This window comes from Rhea pennata, chromosome 3 (assembly GCF_028389875.1).
Source record: "Rhea pennata isolate bPtePen1 chromosome 3, bPtePen1.pri, whole genome shotgun sequence".
Lineage (NCBI taxonomy): Eukaryota > Metazoa > Chordata > Aves > Rheiformes > Rheidae > Rhea > Rhea pennata.
The window spans coordinates 60,083,211-60,105,174 of NC_084665.1; the positions used below are offsets into that span (position 1 = coordinate 60,083,211).

Below are 21,964 nucleotides of genomic sequence, written 5' to 3' on the forward strand. Positions count from 1 at the left end.
AGAAGCAGTGACTGGCAAAAGATGCTTTAATGAGACATCTCAATGTTCAGACAAAGGCTTTACTACTCAGGGCCTCTTGTGTACTAACCATGTCTAATAGTTAGATTAGCAATTCTGAATATAATTGAAGTAGTGATATCTTTTATCTTGTTAGACCATTAACAGAAAACATCTGATAACTGAGACTGATATTTTGAGACCTTGTCTGTTCCTACCTTTGCAGCTGGAGTAGCTATTGCTCTGTTGTTACTTCAGGCTGCATATTATGGCCTCACGAGCAGCTACCACAGTTTATTCCTTTTGCTCCAGTGTAGCATAATTATGTTACTTTGGTGTTAGTAGAACACTCTTAGCTTCATGAATTTGATACTTATCATATTCAAAATTCTTATTATACTGGCCTGAATTTGACCAAAGGCAGACTGACTCATCCTGACTTCACCAGAAAGCTCTAGCAGTACGCTTCTATCTAAAGCTTTTGAGCAGAGCTTAAATACTCAGGTTTGTGTAACGATTTGTAGTGCAAATGTTCATAAGCTCTTACACTGCTCAAATGTTTATAATTTCCATGTCACGTATTTCATGGTCTAAAGTCTAGTGAGATAAATAGAGGAGGAAAACCCATAAACATTCCTTTATTGCAGCGGAGTTTGAGACTGGAATACACAGTGCTTACTGTAGCCTGTGACGCACTGAAGACAAATCCTAATGCATATTAATTTAATTAATTTACCCATCCATTAGATCCTGATATTAGTAGTTTATTTAGACTCATTGAAATAGCATTCATGATGGTCGCTTAATTTCTGCTAATTAGATAGTCCATCCTTGAACAACCACCATTGTTTTCCAGGCCAGTCCAGGCAAGAAGTTGGCTGCATTCTGTTATAAGTGAAATGCATCACTAGGGCTGCAGGAGTTTGTTCCTGTTAACATTGTGTCTGTAAGTTTCTCAAGACATTGACTGAGGTCAAAACAATGAGACAGAGTGAGAGATGGATCATTTGCAAACGTCTCGTAGTTAGCAAACAATGAATTTATAATGAGCCTTTTCCCAGTCTTCATCCTTTTGATCTCTATAAACATCTCTTGCTACAGCTGCTAAAGGTTTGTTGGCAAAGTGACTTCAAAAAAAAAAAGTCTATGAATAACCAGGTTTCCTAATCTTTTGATTTAAATATATCACAAAGGTTTTTTTATAAAAAGATCTTGATATAATTAGTAAACCATTGGTTTTGAAAAAAAACCATTGTTCCTGGGGGAAAAGTTTGCATATGTGTAGCTCAATTATTTAATAAGTAATTTTTAGTTGTCTTTTGCACACTTTACGAAACAAGAAGAATGTAAATTCTGGGTTTTGTTCTGTTTAGGTTTGATGATGTTGTTAATGAATGGGAGTTAGGGGTCCTTCACATTGAAATATAGCATATTGCAGATACAATAGCTCATAAATGTGCCATACATCCCATTCCAGAAGAGATCACTGGTTATATTTTAAGTTTGGGGCAGGGGGATGATGTCAGTGGAAGTACTGTGATTGACTTCAGAAGGACCAGGATATTCTTTATGTGAATAGATGAAGCACAATCTACATTTTAATTTTTTTGCATTAAGGATTGTCTGGGAAATTTGTGATTTCTGTATCATGACTCAGTTTACTTCTTCTTTCTCAGAAAAACAATCACCAACTTTGAATTTCTATTTTCTTTTACATCTGTATTTATTTTAAAACCAGTACTTCTGTGCAGCAGACTTAGTAATTCACAGGGTTTTACAAGCATGCAAGTTTTTTTATTATCTCGCAGTTACCATCACTTAAAAGGCAGTTGCAGTAAGGAAACCTGGACTTTAAAAATAACCACACGTATTTAAAAGTACACATATGTTTCTTTCTTGTGTCCAGCAGGTGGACTGCAGAGGCTAGAGTTTGATGCTTCTTTTATATTTGATGGATTTACAGGCTAGCATTTGATAAAGTTAGTGCTAAACAGAAGAAGTGCAAAGGAACAATTTACAAGGAAAATGGTGTTTCTCTAGAGAAAGTGCTGTTTTAGAAATGATGCTGTAGGACTAGTTGAGAAAAGTTTTCAGCCTAGATCAGATGTTCCCTCTCTCTGGGTTCACGGGCCCCGTAATAATAGATCTACGAGTTGTGTGAGAGCAAGTGGCAGCCCTTCACATAGCTTTTGATGAATTTGTTAAGAAGCGAACAAAGAAGCACCCGCTACAGCAGTGTTCGTATAGCAACAAGTTCCAGTAGGCCACTGGCAACATGGCTGGAAATCCCACTAGCTTTACAGCTCTGGCAACCACGTGTGTTTCTATTACTGTATGCAATAAATATGCTGGGGGTGGTGATATTCCCTCAGGGTGCAATTTCTCTCCAAACCCCCAGAGAATTGGGACAAAAGGTGGCATATTTGAAAATCCCATGATGCTGAGATTCATTTCAAACCCCTTGGAGTAACAGAAGTTACTGAAAAGGATTATTAGCCTTTATGCAGAGCTCTTTTAACAAAATATTGCACATTAAGTCAGGAGTGGGGCTGCCTATGCTGGCAGAACACTTTTAATGGCATGGAAAATCTACCTCACAGTGAGGGCTCTCGCTGTATTTATTCAGGTACTTGGTACTTTTCTGTTGTCTCGTTTCAGAACAATAATACGAATAATAGTTGCTTGAAAGCATTCTGGACTTTGCTCTTCAAATTTTAATATATTGGTATAATAATGTTTTCCAGGCTATTTGCAGTTGTCTGACATGATTCATATTTTCTGTATATATGATACTTAACTGTACTTATCAGATGAGTTATGAACATAACTATTTACTTGCAGGCACTGAAAGGATGAAACATTAATGAGAAGAACAGGCACATGCTTAGAAATAATTTTCAGTGGAGTTTTTCTATCTTTCCTCCAATTAGAAATAGTTTATCTGTCACTGCACAAATCCAAATAAGGAGATCGATAAGATGGTATTCTGTTTACTTTGAGTACTTCATGAAATCTCCATTGGTATCTTTCTTCTGTTCCCTGTGGTGGCCTCTCTCTCTCTCTCTCTCTTTCTCTCTCTCTCTCTCTTTTTTTTTTTTTTTTTTTTTTTTTTAACAAAAGGAGTAACTTAATTCCTTTCTTTTGTTTAAAATGTAACTAACTTTTTATCTTTTCTCTCACTAAGACCTATATGATGATAACTGGAATAATTTGGGGAATTCTACTGCTAAGGCTTCAAAATGCCATATTTCATATTTTCATTTTTTATAGGGATTCCGATGAAATATTCTCTAACATTTAAGTGAGAACTCAAAGAGAGAATATTCTCAGAGAGCTTTGCTAGTGCTTGCCAGTTTTGCTGCACTCAATTCAACTTTAACTACAATGCATAATTACTTTTTTTCCCCCCTCTATATCCTCCTAAACTGACAAATACTTTATAAACTTGTTATGACAGATCTTCTGTTTGGGTGGTCTTTGAACTGGCTACAGCAGAGCTCTGTTTCCTCATCTGAGCAGTTCGGTTCTGCTCTTTTTAGGTGTTACTCTTCAGTGCGAGAGCCATTCCAGTATCCTCTCTCCATTAGTAAGAAAATCCTTCTCTTCTGGTAGTAGCCCGTCACTATGGAAGGGAGTGAGTCAGCAGCCAGGAAAGCTGAGGAAGGTCATCTCTTTTCCCCTCATGACTGTAACTACTATTTTACAGATGGATGAATTTCCATCTTTCTTTCACATAATGTAAATATGAATAAATAATGAATAATAATGAAAATAATGAATAAACTATTACCAAGTGGAGGGTTGCACAGAGTTGTCTCACAGGGTGAAGCCAGTGGGAGGGATGCACAGAAATGGCAGGTCTTCCCTGTTTTTCTAGGGGAGGAGGTAATGGGATAGTAAGATTCAGAGGCTTTTTAAAGTACATCCGTAACTATAACATGCATGCAATATTACTGGTTTCAATCATGTTATTGACGATTAAAAATACATGCTGGAGCTCTTCCATGTATCAGGTGATAGGGGTTTTGGGAAGAAGATGTTTTTCACCTGTTGTGCTTGGAGGTGATGAAAATTCTGTCCTTCCAAATAAACCGAGAAATAGCATTAGTAGTAAAAAGTCCAGGGAATTTTCTTAACCATTGCATTAAGTCACTAGGCAGGTGAAACATAAATCCTTGTGCTGATTGCACATCACTGTTGTTTTGCTCTATTACATTCCATTCTTTATTTTTAAAAAACTTAAAGTTATAACAGTATGTTAGTAATGGGTTTTATAATAATGGAATTTAGGGGAGGGTGACATTTGTGATCCTCCAAGTTTGCTTTAGGAAGTAATGGCAATAAGAATCTTTTCCCTGTCCCCAGATACTGAGTGACTCATTTATCCAGATGGGTACAATATGACTTGTGTCTGAGAACTGGGGACTGGAATGCCAAGAGTTTGGTGTCGTTTGTAATGTGGTTGAAAAGCTGTTCCTGTAAAGCTGCAGCAGGGGTTTCTTTCAAATCCGTGGCATTCCCTAGATCAGCTTGCAGAAACGCTTTCAATCCGGGGAGAATAAGTTTTGTAGGGTAAAAGTCTGAATTTCTCATTACTGTAGAAAGTGAGTTGCCTAAGTAACTAAGTAAGGATCTCATACTTCTGTGTGATGCAGGAACTTTTCCTGAATCAAATCACTTTCAAAGTCTTACGCATTGAGAGAATGCCCTCCTCCCTGTGCATCTTTTCTTTTTTGTTACTTTAAGTGCAAGGTGGAAAAACAGTATTTTTTTCAGATGACCTATCCAGGAAGTTTTTTCTTCATGCCTACTCTCTTTTTAGGAAATTAGTGAGTTTTTCCTATACTTGAGGTACTTCTCTTTTGAGTCAGTACAGTGTCATTTCTGGCACCACTTTCAGCCATTCACATATGCTTTTTTTCAGCCATTCGTATTTTGCTTTTTTTATACTGAGCTCTGCTACTTGGTTCAGGAATTGTTTAAAACAAAAACAAACAAAAAACAAAAACAGATAGCCCCCCCCCAACCCCTAGTGAAGAGCTGTTCTTGGGACGCTGTTTGCAGTGTAGCATATGAGGAGCCTGGGACACCGCTGGACACCCCTGAGCTCCAGTGACCGTCCCTGTCCTCGCTGCGGAGTGTCAGGGCCCTCTCTTTGCACTCTGCGAACCCCTGGAAATCTGTTAGTGGAGGTGGAGATGCCGACAGAAGTTTCACGTACAGAGAAGATGGTGTGGCATATAGGAACTGTTCTTTCTTAGTCACTTCTTGTAACTTCTTAGGAAGTATTTAATAGCTCACCAAACCACATGCTGGAAAACACTGATCTGTGTTGTCTGTTTTGACTGGATTCGCCCTTTGCTTTCCCAAACCTGCTACTTTAGCTATATAGCTATAGCAAACCTCACAAGATTATTGAATTAGCAAAGGCCAGCTTTCTAGCATCTTCCTCTAGCTCATCTGTTCATATGATTTTGAATTTAACGATATTATATTTTATATAATATTTTATGATTGTTTCTCCATGTCTTAATTAATTTTCCACAAATGGCTACTTAAGAGCTGAAACCAGTCCTTACTGCCAAAGTACTTACTATGTTATGGTTTCTTTGTTAGTTAACTTTTGAGACTTCATTCCTGGCTAATTCTCTGTCGCAAAAATTAATCTCTTCACTTACTACTTCCCACATAGTTACTACCCTGTCCTGACACCAGATGTCCTTGCCTTAATTTCTCCTGGTGGCCCAAACTAAATGATTCATGATCCTAATTTTTACTCCTTTATACCCTTCTGCCATAGTCTCCTTTATTCTCCCTACCTTATACGGCTGCTATGAGTCTAAATAAATTAATTTTGGTGACCCCTTCTTAACTTTCTTCTTGTCTTCTCTCATGTTGCCATTAAACTTAGTAATCCTTTCCTAACACTTGCCATACCAAGAATGACATCATTCCTCTTTGCTCACCTCCTTTAATACCTTTTTTGTAAAGTTGCATGAGGATTTTTAAACTATGATTGAAACTTTAGAGGAGAGGGGTTTGGATGCTCTAGCTTGCAATGCAGGCAGGCAGTCTGGCCAGCTTCCCCTTTCTTCTAGTTACAAGTCATGCTAACTAAGCAGGTCATAAGGGGTGCTGATTGGCATGCCCCATGTTGGGACTTACATCTCTTATCTATTTGTGGGACCACTTACTGCTGTTAGGCTTTGCCTTCAATTCTCATTCTGTCTAATGCATCCACTTTTTCCCATTTGCTTTAGAACAGATTTCAAAAGGGCCATTTTGCATACGCATGATGAAGTTAAATCCTTGAGCTTTCTTTCAGGTAGTCCTCCCACATGGGTCTGAGATTTGCCTCACACAATAGCAGAAAAAGGACTGCAGCATCCAGTCTGCCAATTGTAAATTAACTTCATGGACCAGGTCATACTTCAAAGAACTTCGAAGTTTTTTTTTTTTTGTTGTTGTTTATTCATTTTTTTATATTGTGAGCTTCCCTCATTTAGTCCTCAAGAATATAAATCTTAGGAAGAATTATCATAGTTTAAAGGGTTTAGACAAATAGCAGCTGGTATTGGTTTCTGGTCTCCAATTGGTTCCAGACATTTTGGTTTTGATAAGACTACAAGACAATCCTAGAAATTCCCTGCCCACAGCTTTTGCTAATGCCATTAAATGTAACGTCATGATTACTGCTGCTTTGGAGCTGATTAACTAGCATCCTGCATGACTGATAAAACACTGTAATTTAATCATTCCTTTAGAATGTCCTTATGTTGTTCCCCACTCCTCATTCTTAGATTATCTTTATTTTAAAATAAGGTTTTAGTATAAATGTTAATCAGGATTTTGAGGAAGGCCTCAGAAACACATAAAAGCTTGTGTTCAGCTTCCTTTCAAAGGGAACTGGATGCCCTACTCCAGCAGCACCCGGAGCAAGTCTTGTTCTGTTTCTGAGGTGTTCAAAGTTGGGTTAGGCTCTGTACCCACAGAGATGTCACCCCGAAGGGAAGCACTTCACATTAGTTTACAGTTTGGGGCTGTGTGGAAAGCTGACAAGATGTTTTTGTTCTAGTTGGGTGTCAACACACAGAGAAGCATAGTGACAAAACCTCTTGTTGGAATTGTCCCATGCACACGGTACTGGAGAACAGAAAAATATTCTGTTGGGGTGCCTGAGAGAAAAAGAATACAAAGTAAAGAATCAGATAAACCCAGGAAAAAAATAATTGTTATTTTTGAGGGTGCATGTTTTTCGTGTCTGTGGTGAGAGATTAAATGAGGGCACCTGCATTGAGTGTATACTTCTATCCTTCATCTGCAGATTTCTGCTGAGTCGTTCATATTGTGATCTTTTGTAATCTCTGTATTTTATTTTTAGAATATTCATTGGAAGATTTTTTTCTCTTTCTCTTCTATTAGTAAAATATAAATGAAAATTTTGCATTTACGAATGATACAAAATGGCATATTGTCTTCCCTTCCCTTTTTTCATGGACACTGCCAGAAAGATTGCCTCTTGCTGTAGCTGTAACTGATGCTACAGCTTGTGAGCACATGTGTAAGGAAGTCAGAATAGATAGCATCTCCAACAGTTGTAGCACAAGCCTAGGCATTTTGCTAACAGGGCCTTTTACACTCTTGCATTGCTTCACTTTTTCATTGGGGAAAGTAAGAGACTTGAGTCTAGACATAAAGGTAATATGTTGGCTGATCAACTGCTTTGGGTTCCCTACAGGACATGAAAAAGTCGCTTCACCCATGAACACAGACATTCCCTGTCCCATTCATGGGAGATATCCTATAGTGCCTCCACTTTCAAGATAATTTAAATACCAAGAAAAAGAATTAAAAAGAATGGCACTACTATGGGAAATGGTCATTTTCCAGCTCAGTGAAGCCTGACAATTAAAGTAAACATTTAGAGAACTCAGTATGGGGTATGTTTCAAGTGGGCAGTAACCTATCCTTTCCATAGCAGTTCTTTAAAATTGATTTGTTTGGAAGGCTGTGTTTCTCATGTCAGCATGCCTGTGGCAGTTCATGCCCTATTAGTTGTTTCTGCTGGTGGTAATGTTCCTGACCTCCCCGGCAGGTGTCTGCAAGCGAGATGTACCCAAATTCTAAGCATCTGTGCAAAGCTAAGTGGCATCAGCTATAATGAAGAAATGTCTCAAAAGTAAACCAGCAGGTTAGCAACAATAGGAAAAGAGAAGTTTCAAGACAGTTACATGTAGTTTAAAACAGAAATAAAAAGCTTCTCGCAAGAAATTTAGAATAACGGTTGCTTTATTTTTAGTGAATCATATTTTTGTTTGCACTTCTGTCTCTGTCACTCACAATGCAATGAGGAATAGGGGCCTCAAACCAAAAAATGGTGAACCGTTGCTGTTAAGCCTCTTCTTGAAGTTTACCTCTAGAAAACAGTGTGCAGAAGAAGATTCTCGAAGATTCTGCTGAGGCAAGATGTGTGTTTAATGGTTATGATATTTGGCAGCATTATAAGGAAACTGAACTGATTTTGCTTCAGGGCAAACCTGCAGGTCATATTGTTCACCTTGGATTTTTATTTATTTTTTATTTTTTTTATCAACTTGTTTTCGAGTTTGTAAAGGTGTTTATTCTAAATTTAAGGTGTTTTAAGATGATTATTCTAAATTTAAGGTGACAATGTCCTGTTAACACAGGCACAAGTAAGGTGTGACAGGGAAAGGTATGAAGTCAATGCACACTAGAGCAAACATGATAAACTTTCTCTACAACCTTGACCCTCCTGTTTACAAGCTAACATATAGCAATCTGAGCTGACATCTGAAGGAGAACACTGTCAGGGGATTTTAACAGTCCTCAGCTTATCTGCATGGACTTACTGTTTTTCTGCCTTCCCATGTGAATGTGTCTAATATATTGAACACAGCTGCCCTTTTCTTTTTATTTGTTGTATTGCTCAATATTAATGTACATCAATACTAATGTACACTATGAGGCAGATTTTAACCGTAACTACCAATGTGTGAACTGGAGAAATGAAAAGCAAAATTTGACTTCTGTGCAGTATGTAAAAGTGTGCATTTGTGTAGATGAGTGTGTATATACGCAAACACTGACTTAAAATTTGTCCTTTCAGACTTGATTCAGAACTTAACTCATCTAGATATATATTTACATCCCTTCAGTTTCCTAATTTTATATTAAAATTGGCTTAAGATATCTGTTACGTATACACATATCTGTGTTACATATATTTAATATTGCATCAAGGGTATGCATGCATTCTTTTTGGGGTCCAATGATATGTATTGGGCAAATATGACTCTGCCTAAGCATAACCGTATTTTACCTATTATCTAAACAGACAAAGAACCATACATGCTTGCGTTGCCTGTATCCTATTTACAGATAGAGAGACCATAGGAAGAGCATTAAAACATGAACAGAACCTATCAGCATCGCTGTTTTGTTTACTGAATTAGCATAGCCATGCATGATTTCAGCCAGCCAGCTATACAATCTAAGCTCAGAAAACTGAAGGAAACAAACCTAATCTCCAAAAAGAAAAAGGAAAAAAAAAAAAAGCCCTTCATGAATCACAGGGTTATGTTTTTATGTAACTGCTTTTGTGGCTATCGAACTACCCAAAGTTCATGGTATGTTCATCTTGTCAGTATGCATTTAAGACCACCAGCTTTGTTTTATTTCAAGCCGTCTTTTGAGTTGTTGTAACACAATATGACTGAATGTGTTTTGGCGGGGAATAACTAATCTAATCCATATACCACCAGATGAAAGTAATTTACTATGGGTTTGTGGAAGAGCTCAAATTTTCGGTGCAGCCCGCAGAGACATTTTCTCCCCCTTTTAATTGTCCCTTTTTGTATCTAAACAGATCCAGCAATGGGAACAGAACCTGGAAAAATTTAACATGGACCTGTTCCGAATGCGATGTTATCTAGCCAGTTTGCAAGGTGGGGAGCTCCCAAACCCGAAGAGCCTTTTGGCTGCTGCCAGTCGTCCTTCGAAATTGGCCTTGGGGAGGCTCGGCATCTTCTCTGTCTCATCCTTCCATGCACTGGTAAGTCTGTGTGTGCTTTTCATGGGTATGTAATATAAAACCAACATTAATGTTATATTTATATGTTGGAATTGTACTAGGATAATTCATAGTTGCACCCACACACACTGTCCACACAGCCTTGCTCCCTTCTGCTTGCTCCTTGGCAGCAAATAATTTTCTTCCCTAGGGACAGACTTTGAAACCACGAGAATATGGACATAACACTTTTTTGTCCCTTGAGACTCCAGAAGCTGCTACTTTTGACTTCTATCTGAACAAGAAACAAAACAGAGTACTTTTCAGATGTAAACAAGTCAATGTGTTGAAATTTTGTCACTCCATTTCATCCTCCTCGAGTTCACAGCTTAATCACTTAGAGTGAAATAAACCTAAAGCTGAAATTTCCAGAACTGATTTTGGTCCCTCTGGTTTGAACTTACCAATTTTGAAGATTCCAGAGGGCTTGTTTTTTTGGAAACAGTTTGATACCCCCTGTTAGTATTTTTAGAATAGACCAAAACTGGAGGCAATCCAAAATTATAAGTCACTTTTGACTGTGGCCTGTGTTTGAAAAGATTAATGAGGAGGATACTCGGCTGCTGTAAGCTGTTGTCACCGTGTTGGCTTCAAGTGAACTGTGGCAGTAACAGTTTGCCTCTGCTCTTTAACCTTAGAGGGCTGTGAGGCTGATCTTTGCAGAGCAGGCTAGATCACATTTGCAGCACAAGTAAGACTGGATGTCCATTCCTGAAAGTCCATTCAGGGAATGTGCTTATTTCTGCTGCTATTTTTATCTGTGTGGTTTGTGTTTTTGGTTGTTAATAACATAATGCTGCAGCATGTTTACCTTCTGTGTTTGGGAATTCCTCTCTCCAGGAATTTCATCTCAAAATCATTCTTCTTCAGAGTCTTTTCATTAACTTTTTCCATTGCACAAAGCAATCTTTTCTCAGGTCCTCTCTCTGTGTGACCTGCTAATTTTGCTCCATGACATAAAATACGTTCTAACGCCAACTGAATACCAAAATACCAAAACAAGCAGCAGGAAGGTTAAAGCACTGTCGCTAAATCTTGGCATGTTATACTAAGATGAACTAAAGTAACTCTCATTTGATGCCTCAAGTTGAAATAACTGTAGTTATTTTGCTCCTATGAAAGTGATGCAGGAAGGCCTGTCTATATGTTTAAATAGATCTGCTCCAGGGATGAAGCTGCCCTCAGGAAGCGTACCCTGTCTCTGTCACAACGAGTCCGAAGTAAGAAGGGTTTATTTTCTTCACTGAAAGGACTGGACACATTGGCAAGAAGAGGAAAAGAAAAGCGACCTTCCATAACTCAGGTAGGTGTCATTTGCCAGGATCAATGCCACTGAAAGCATTGAAAGGCTTATTTTTAATGAGGCCTCCTTCAATGAGACCCTGTTGGTGTGTGGCTTAGCGGATGTCGCCTGTCTGTTAGGGTTGTGGTTGCCATTTCAGTAGACAAGGCCAACTCACAGTGGGAGCGTTCACTTTGTAAGGAGTGTTACTATATGTCTAATTTCGGTTTACTTTGTGATGAGCGAGATTGGTGAGTGAGAGGTTTTGACCCAAATGGGCTAGCTGATTATCAGCAGTGCAAGACCACTGGGCTTGAATTTGTAACGAAACCTGTCTTCTGGCCAGACTGCAGACTGTTTGGAAGTAGGGTATGTTAGGAGACACCTGGTATGCACAGCCCTTAAGACAGTGTTGTGCTGACTTATAACTGGGACTCTGAAGTACATTGCGATTTAAATACAGAATAACATGTCGGCCTGTAAGTGAGGAGAGATTGATGCACCTCTTTAGCAGGACCTCTTATGGGGGGATGTGCAAAGCAGCATGTGCTGCCTGGAAGTTCTTTTTAGCCAAAAGGAGAAGACTGCTGTCATACAGAAGGCCAGTTTTCCTGTTGTGTAGATAGCTGACTAATAAAATTGTATCAGTTTACACCAGCTGAAAGCTTGGCACAGGTTTGTCTTGTTGGAGCACATGGGCCCAAGAAGAGAAAGGTTGTGCCAGCGCTTCCAGCCGGTCTCATGCATGCCCGCACTGAAGGACTGTGCTCCTGCTTATGAAATCACAGGCATCACACAGGATTGTTTTCTGCTTATGAAACAAATGGCCTGTGCATATATTCAGTGTAAACCCCACATGTCAGGAGTCTATGTTTTCCCAGTAAAAACACAAGTAAATGTGAAACAAAAGGTCACAAAAGGTCTTCTCCCCTGAAATACAATAAATAAGAGCAGCAATACTTCCATGGCTCTACACAGAAGGTGTACACATGCACTCACGCTCAGAGCACTGTCTCTTTGCTAGCCTCTGCTATGTCTGTAGCATCTACTGCAAAACAGTATTTTGTGCACTGTGCATTAGATAACATTGTTCCTAGGTCTTGTATTTTGATTTTTTTTTTAATAAAAATCTACACTCACTTAGCAGTCAAAAATTGGCTGCTACTACATATGTAAGGCAATCTGCTTTTGGAATATTTAAACATGCCTATCCATATTCATATTGCAATAGTCCAAGAGTTGATGCAACAGCTTTAGTGTTGCAAAATAACATATCAAGGTTTTCTGGTCAAGCAGTTTGTATTCTTAATGGGTAAATATTTATCTGAGATGAAGTTCTTTGGGTAGCTCTTATGCGCTATGGTGTATCAACAGTAATGTGTTTCTATGATGAAGCTGAACAAGAATAAACATTCAACTGTGCCTTATGGAAGAGGGAGCTGAAGCGGAAATTTTCCCCAGATGATCATTTTCACGTGTTTTCCTTTGACGGATGAGGCAGGCCTGCAAGTCCTACACCTCTGTTCCTCTGTTAGTAGTGGCCTGAGGAGAGGGGTATTATGCTCCTTAGTTCTGTTCCCAGTCGAGCTGGGAATACCTCTCATTGTCTTAAGTGTGTGATACGTTCATCTGTATGCGTTATAGCCCGCAGAGGGGATTCTGTGGCACTCGGAGAAAGGCAAATCATATTTCCATGATGAGGAGAGGAGAATGGCATTGTTGTCCCTGGCGCTTTTTGGCAGGCAACAGAGGGGATCCAGGGCATGGGCAGAGGTGCTTCTCTGCCGAGTGCTCCTGCCCTCCCGGGCAGATAGGAGGAAAGGCTTTGCTCACCCTATTTATTCCAAAGCTTGCAACCAGATGGCCCCAAAAGGTGTTGGTTTTCCTCCACAAGCTCTTTTTTTTTCATCTGTTTTATTAAACATCCGACACTAAAATTAAGGAAATGTAAATGCAGAGTATTACATATGAGTAACACTGAGTTATGACTCATACCTATAAAAGCAAAGAATTTTTAAGAGCATAAATTAAAACACTGAGCCACTCTAGAAAGTGACTGAAAAGAGAAGCCACATCATTGCGCAGATGTGTGTGTATGCACATAACTGTATTCGAATATCAAAATCAGAATGGGCCTGAGGCTACCTTTCTTGTGATCTCTTATGACCCACTGGGAAATGGGATTCAGCAGAAAAGTGGTGCTTATTTCTTTGCCTATTGTGCTCTGATGTCTGTGTCAAACAATAAATTAAAAAAATTTGCATTTTCTTGCTTTCATGGATTTCATTGAAGTTTTTTTGACTCAAGTTGGTATGGTGTTGTCTACACGACCCTAGCTACAAATTCAAATGGTGCAGTCTGGAACATCGTTATGTCAGAGACATTTTAAATTTTATCCTAAGTCCAATTTTATGTTGTTAATAAAAATAAATAAAGTACTAAGTTTCTGTGCTGGAAGGCTTTTGTAAACATTAATGAAGTGGCTCAGTCTTTTTAGAAATCATTTAATGAAACTGAACTGTAGCAGATGGGGGATGTCTAGGCTCACATTATCCTTAGTTTCTTAAATGCTTATCTGCTTTCTTGAGTCTAAACGATAAACTATTTTGAAAAATCATAAACAATAAAATACGTTGACCGCATCTGTGGGTAAGATAAGGAAAAGTAAGTTCAGAAATGGTGCCCTTTTTTCACATCGTCAGAAACAGTGTTTCCCTGGAACGTTAAAAGAGTTTGTCATTGTCTTGGATTATCCAAAGTCTCTTGCTAGAACAAAAAGAATTCTAAAAAGGAAAAGAAAAACCTAAACAAAAAGCTCAGTGTTAAGTCTGATATTGTCCTGATTTGTTCACCCCAGAAGGAGGTGAAATAAGTTGTTTATATTTGTGCTTTGGGAGGATAACATTATTACTTGCAAATCCTAAAATAATATGTAAATTATGTGGATCTGTCTGCATGTTTATGAAGCCCTTATCACCAGAATATCTGACTGTATCTTTAGCCATTTAATATATTTTAAAAATTATATTAATAATCCCGTTAATAACACCTTCATGGCATGCTAGTAATTTTGCCTTCTACACAGGTGGGGAACTTAAATCTCTGTCTAATTTCTTCTCTTCCAAGCAGACATGATAGTCAGCTATTTTCGTTACTTACTAGTGTTGGTTTTGGATCAAGTGTGCTTTCAAAACTGAAAGCTAGGTTAAAAAGTTTCATTGATAGTGTGAAGCTAACTGCTCAGGTATAAGAGAAGAAGAACTATAAGGCAGGGAGTTTTAGAGAACTGCAACACTGATTTGAAACAGCTCCTTTAAATAATCATGAGATTTGTAGTTGTATCTATGAATATACCAAAGGTAGAAACTACAGGCATAGTGCATGATTTGAAGGTAGATGACTTTTATGTTATAATTAAAAGGTAGATAAGAAAGAGCAAGGAAAAGAGAAACAGGGCACGAATGCTTGTGCACGTATTTGAATGTGAGTGTGCGTATAGTCTGGAAGAAAAGACTTGCTTCAGCTTTATTTATGGAAGGAGAATTGATATTTCTTTAGTACTTCTAATCGGAATGAAGTGATAAAAAGTGCAAAAATCATCTCTAGGGTTTAATAGTTTGATATATCTTTATTCATTTAGCTTTCATTTTTACTTATTCACAATAATTTACCTAATACAGATAATAAATAAAGCTTTAATGTGTTTTACTTACTTATTTATCTGTAATATTTTTAATAGATTTTTGATTCAGCTGGAGGACATGGATTTGCTGGTACCCAGAATTCAGCCAACTCTGCTGAGGTAAGATAAGTCTGTCTTTATTCTTCACCATCATGTTTTAGAATTCCTGAATATATGTTACCAAGTGTATGGTGAGGCTGGTTCAGAAACCCAGACGAGGATCATAAAACTTCACTTAGTGTTACATGACAATGATAATTCTGCTAATGAAATGACATAATGAAAACATAAGGTTCTGAATACGTATGATAGCCTTTAAAAAACAACTTCTTTGTAGCACTAATGCCTGCAGACATACATTGTCTATATATTTTAGGTTGATGTCTGAGAGAGAAAGAATTGGAAATGAGCTTGGCTGAAAGCCTCTTTCTTGGTGGATCAAAACCCAAGTTTATTGTTCTGCTTTGCCTCAGATTAGTTCAACCAAACCTGTAAATTTTGAAAGACAATTAAGTCTAATTAAACTCTAGTTAGCATACCAGTAGAAAAATGTAAGTTAAGATATAACTGGGCATTGCCCAGGTAAAGGAAGAGGAAGTGGTATTCTCTCAGCTGCATTACCCCGTAAACTAGCTGCCTCTCAGTGCTCATGGAAATACATCCTACACAGGAGGTAAAGTTATTTCTTGTTCCTGCCATGCAGAGAGCAAATTGAGAGCACAAGAATCATGATTCCTCTCAGTTTCCAAAACATCCCTAGGTATAATATCACTGTCTTGTGCTCTGGAAACAAAGCAAGACACTGTGAATTTCACAATTATATACATGTTGGACCACTAAGTTTTGCATATGTACTGTAGAGCTTACACAGAATCATTCTCCCTTGGTAGGCTTGCGCAGATTCTCTCCAATTAAAATATTCAGATTTAATCTTGTGAAATGATTTCTCTCTGTGGTTTCATATTCTATCATTATTGATTAAGCAGACAAATTTACAAAACTTGAGTTTAATTATTCTTCTGGCATATGATGTATTATCGTGCCTAACATCACTGACATGGGATGATTCGTGTTTTCTTGCAGATTTTATTTCATAGAAAAGCAAAACAACTGAATCCCAATCTCTTCCCTTTTAAAAGGGATGGCAAGAGGGATCCTGAGGTTGGGCAGGCGTAACATCTCATCAGAAGTGGTAGCTGTAGTAATTGGGTGCAGCTGGTTCTTCATTCCCAGAACAGATTTCTCACAGCGTAAAATGAGGAAACTATTTTTGAGGGTTGGGGTGGGGTTGCTCAGAGAGGTGACAGAATTTTCCCACTTCTTATTTTTTGGTTTGTGGAGAAGACCTGTCCATCCGAACACGTGTGTTAGTGCACATTAAACTTAGGAGCAAACCAACTGTTGAAACTGAGGCAAATCTGCTGACAGAGCACTGTAATTACAGTGCAAAAGAGTAGCTGCCAGGCAGAACACCTAGTCAAAAGAAATGAGAACATCCCAGGGTTAGTTGCTGGGTTTCTAGACTGTTTTGATTATAGTGTAGCCAGATTTATTTAATTGCAACATGCAGCAGACCAAAAAACAGTATTTGTCTTTCCACTAATCCTCCATCTCTATTCCTCACTTGTTCCCTGAACCAGATATTCCTTTTATGTAGTTTAAAACTTAGAAGAAGACTTTAAAAAAAATATATATTATATATATGCTACAATATTACACAGTCAAAATCTGCATTTAAAATGAAGTGCTACCTTAAAAATGATTAACTATAATGAAGCTCTTCAGTGAATTTCATGAGAGAAGTTTGGACAAAGTTCATCATCTCACTTTTTTTTTTTTTTTTTTTTATCTTTGTGTGTGTGTGTGTGTGTGTGTGTGTACGGTGTGATACATGATTTATTTTCACATCAGTATTCATTTAATGGCCAGATAATAAAACAAAAGCTATACCACTGTGAAAAGCTGTACCACTTCCCCTACTGACAATAGCTAAACCTATAATGCTGTTTTGCCTCCTGAGAGTGCCTTTGCTTTTTCTGTGTACTTTGAAGAAAAATTTCAAAGCAAATGAGTTCATTGAGTTACTTGACTACTTGCCCGTTATTTCCTATCCCATTTACTTTGCAATATACTCATGGGATGGGAAAATATGTATTAAAAAGCAGCACTCTCTTTTAAAAGTATAGTATAATTATATAGGATTTCTGGATGAAAAATCTCCTATGAAGAGCACTCACAAATCCCACTGAAATGTATGTTTGATGTGCTATGAGATTGCATGTATTTCAGCTCTCAGAAAGAGCAAATACAATTCATGCCTATCAGTTCCTGTGAAAACTTGGGAAGATTCTGTCCCTCCTAGTGCTGAGGACAGAAAAAGTCTCCTAGGTGCAAGTCTTGGAGGTTTATACTGAAGTGGTTTCATAGGAGCTACTCAGTTTAGCCCCAACACCCTCAGGAGTAGGATGTTCACAGTGCTGGCTAGTTCAACAGTGCTGTTTGTAGGTCTTGCATCCTCTAGCGTAGCTCGCTCTTCCCAAACCATTTTGAGGACATCCAGAAAGTTTCAAACGTGCAACAGAGAAGGAGGGGAGAGATCTGTTTCCTTTGGTGCTAAGTCTGAGAAGGGAAAGGCCCTGGTTTCTTGACCTGCCCCTCTCAACATGGTTTATGCCTTATCCATGGTTACTGGATAAAAGCACCTGAATTTGGGCAGGGAATGGGAGCGCCACTCTCTGGGTAGAGGGCACTGGTGCAAGGGTGATGCTGCTGCTATTTTGGGGCCAGGCTGGGGTCAGCTGGATTCCAGACAGTTACAAAGTTTAGCAAGGTTGCTTTTCGAGACTAAAAAATTTGATTTAGGTACTGAAGAGCTCTGGATCTCAACCTTATTTCTAGACATTTTTTAATGGGAATTAAATATAGCGTGGGCATTTTTAAGATCCTGACATTCTGATGAGTCATACGACAACTCAGAACTGATTCATCATAGCTTTGAAAACCGTTACTTTGGAATCAATCCAGTTTCATTGGCTGATTTTGAATAAAAAGCAAAAACAGGATCAGAACTTTTATAAAATGCTGCCTGAGGAGCGCAGTGAGTTACAAGTAGTGAAGTCTTCCAGGAGGCTGTATTTTCCGTGAAAATGATGTTAAAAACAGGCAAAGACTGTGGGAAATTGTGAAGTAACCTATTGGTCCTTCAGCAACACTGTGGCACAACGTGTAGCAGTCTGTAAATCCTGGCACGTATTGCTGGAAAATTGGATGGGTTGTTATAACTTTATGTGGCAATGAATGAATGAACTATTGTAGTATTAGTCACTGCAAGCATAACAGGAAAAAAAATTTCTTTTCATGTCAGATTTTCTGAGATGGAAAATTTGGATGAAGCCACAGTATCTTGACTACAGTTAAGGAACATATTTTTGTTTAATAAGAGAGAGATCAGTTTATCTCAAAGCTTATTCTCGAGCACCAGTGTACACAACCAAAAAATGAAAACATCTTCACTTGATTGAAGAACTATCTATCTTGTGCTTAAAAGCTTCAGGGAAGCACGAAGGTGGTCTTAAGCCTATTTTTCATCACCTTGATGTTCTGTGGATTTTTTTTTTCTGTCTCTGGTAGTAATGAGATTTATTTTAACTGGACAAATTTGAAGAGTTACTATTGCAGTACAATATACCATCTTGGTAATTACAAACTTCTGAATTTCTGGGAGCATCTTCCTAGCTCAGGCAACATAGCTTCAGTTTTTCCTGCAAGAAGCCAACTGAGAATTAATAGTTTAACTCTTTGCATCATAACTGCAGCAGCATGTGTGCCTTGCCCTTTTCCTTATCTATCATTTACATTGTGGGAAAGAAGTCATTGTTTATTCCCGGACACTTGATTTAGTATCTTCTGAGAGGACCGCAGCTCTGCTGGATTTTATTCTTAGACAACAGCAGTTTTATGAGCAAACTGGAACAACCGCCATTGAGGCGAAATTTTACCTGGTGTAAATGTCAACATTCCCTGAATTGCAGTAGCATAACATGATTCCCATATAGTAGTGGCTGTACGTTGGTGAGATTTCCATGAGCCAGTGCTAATTAATATTTAATTTTCAAGCTAGTTACAATGCATAGTTGAGCAGTAGATACATGATTCTTGAATGTCATTGAGTGATTATTGTATTTCTAACAAAACCAGTGTTACTCTTGCATAGAACTGTTACAGTGCCACACTCTGGTTTGGCTGCAACCTGACTTTCTGCATTGTTTGGTAAATTCTTGAATAGAACTGCTTACTATATCGTTTTTACAGCCACAGTTGTTATTTCAAAAATAGAAATAATATTGGTCGCTTTGTTGCTACTGGTAGATTGTTGTCAATAACTGCTGCCTGCAGCAAGGGAGGAAGTAGTTGCTATTTAGTGATTTTTTTGGAGCTTTTAATTGCAATGCACCGTTGGGTTTGTGTCCCTGCAAAGTCAGGAGGAGGAATTGCAATGTGTGTAAGCAACCCCCCCTCAGCAAACAAAAAACCAACAACAGAGATAGGCAGAATTCTGCCTAAGATGTTTCATGAGCCACAGCTCTGCCACTTTAATAGGTTATTGTCCCTTTCCATTGATTGTAAAGGAAATTCATAGAGACTCTGCAAACTTAAATGACTTGATGGGGGCAGTAAGGTGCTATATAGGCAGACCAAAATATATAGGTGAAACTCCAAGTTCAGAACAGATCTCAGTGATTTTCTTCTTCTTACGTGGCTTCCTTTGAAACACCTAGCCTGAAGTACATTACAGAAGAGAGTGTAAAAGTGAAGGTGAGAAAACAACAAGGATTTTTGCGGGGATGGATGTTGTATTAGATCAAGCTGAGTGGCTTTTGAATGAGTGTGAATGCAAACCAAAATGCTAAACAAGCAAATACTTTACACTATCTATGAAACAATATATGATCTTAAACTGCAACTAGAATAAAATCACTTTATTCTGTGGTGGTCCTTTATTTTGCTGTTGCAAGCCTTGCTCCACAGTGCGCTCTGCTGGAAGTTTACTATGTTATCATTTTCTGTCAAAATTTTAGCCATTTTTTTTGTATTTGTTAATTAGCTAAAAGTTGTAGAAGTTGGTGGCTCTTCAGAAATTTCACCCACTGAGATATAACGTATAGCAGCTATGTATTTTCACTTAAGGGTTAAATCATCAAATAATATGAAATAAAGACATGAAAGCCCATAATGGGAATGCAGTAGAAATGTAATCCATTCTCAAGAAGATCTGTACTGCAAGACAGTGATGGTGAATGAGAACAGGTAATAGAACTTAATCCCTTTCTTGCCATGAGAAAATATGTAGCACCATGTCTAAAAATATGGTGGTTCATATCTACTGCAAATTGTCAATATAATTCTACTTACTATGTTTTGGAGTTCTTTTGCAACATCGAGAAAAGTTTTAATTTTCTCCCTTATTTTCAGCAGCAGGTTGATGATTTCTTGAATGTCTACTGTTCAGTGCCAGAGAGCATCCAGAAGGAGAGTGCTTGGGAAGCACAAACCTATGTTCATTTTTGCGATGGTCAAGGAGTGGCATTAACCCTCAAGCCAGAACACAGAGTGGAAGATGTTTTATCTTTGGCGTGCAAGGTATTCAATTTTCAGACATAACTGTGCATTGTTAGTAGCTGTGGGATATGACAGGGATATAACCTAAAGTGCAACAGCATAATACCAGCGTCTCCCTGTCCATGTATTAAGGCACATTCTGAGTGTTTGCTCCATTTTCTTCAGCTGTATTATTTACGTATTGTAGTCAAGGGAGCGGGGTCATGGAAAACTTGTCAAGTTACCTTGCTCAAGACAATGCACAAAGAATCCTTAAAGAGCGGTGACAGTCTGCTGGGTAGTCAGTGCCTGGGAAATCTTAGCACATGCCCAGTCTAGGTTGTCATCCCAACAAACTGGGCTGTTTGATGCATAATGGTGACTAGTTGAGTTAACGCTATGAGACTGAGATTGAGATCGTGAAGACTGCAGTGACAAAGACTTGTCATATAGGTTTGTGTCTTAGAAGACTACTTTTTGCTTCTAATTAGCTAAATTCCAGTTCTGCTTCTGAATTTCAAAGCTTGCATTCAGCTGTGAAAGGCAGTGCCGTAAATTTGAGGAGGGATTGCTATAGCTCTTGTGACAGAACTTGAATCAGTGGTTAAAGATAAAGTAGAAATACTAATCTTAGCTACAGCGGAAAGGTCAGGGGCCTCTGTCTTCACTCATGTCAGAGATTGAATTTGGCTCTGACTTCATGAATCAAATAATTTTGAAGTTATAAAAACAAACTTTTTAGAAAAAATAAATTTCACTTCCTACTTTCTGACAAGTGGTAAATACAGTTTAATTTACAAGTAAAAAACAGAAAACAAGGAGGAAAAAAATGAGTCTCACTCTGCACAAAATACAACTATAGCTTAGACTAGTGTGGAATTTCATGTGCGTTAATACAACTGGCTTGAAGTTAATGAGTTATGAGGCTTCTAATGAAGGAAATGCCTCAATTTAATGGCTATTTTTACCTGATAGTGTTGTAAACAATAAAAGTGATGAAATGATACTAGTTTTAAAAAATTAGAATGAACTGATTGATGAATCAAAACAAGCCTGCTGATTTAGTCATGTCACCATGCATCTACGTAATGTCACTGAGAAGAAATGATATTACTGCTTTCCCAGATGGGCTGAATGCTGAAGAAGCCCTTTATTCCCTAGTTTTACTTTTTAAAAATTGACTGTACCTGTTGCGCTATAGGAATTTTGAGACAGTATTTGATCACCAGATGGCAGAGGAGAGCTGAAACATTTGGTACCTTAACTACTTCCATAAGACCATAGAAAGAGGAAATAAAATTTACAAACATAAAAT

The 21,964-nt window shown here is 38.1% G+C and overlaps 1 protein-coding gene across 1 annotated transcript in view; it reads left to right on the forward strand.

Moving 5' to 3' along the window:
• Positions 1–21,964, forward strand: part of TIAM2 (TIAM Rac1 associated GEF 2) — a 180,062-nt gene that overhangs the window by 104,377 nt on the left and 53,721 nt on the right. The window contains exons 8-11 of the mRNA XM_062572409.1: positions 9,884–10,069; positions 11,244–11,390; positions 15,109–15,171; positions 20,524–20,691. Of these exons, the coding sequence (XP_062428393.1) occupies positions 9,884–10,069; positions 11,244–11,390; positions 15,109–15,171; positions 20,524–20,691 (564 nt within the window). The remainder of the gene's footprint in view (positions 1–9,883; positions 10,070–11,243; positions 11,391–15,108; positions 15,172–20,523; positions 20,692–21,964) is intronic.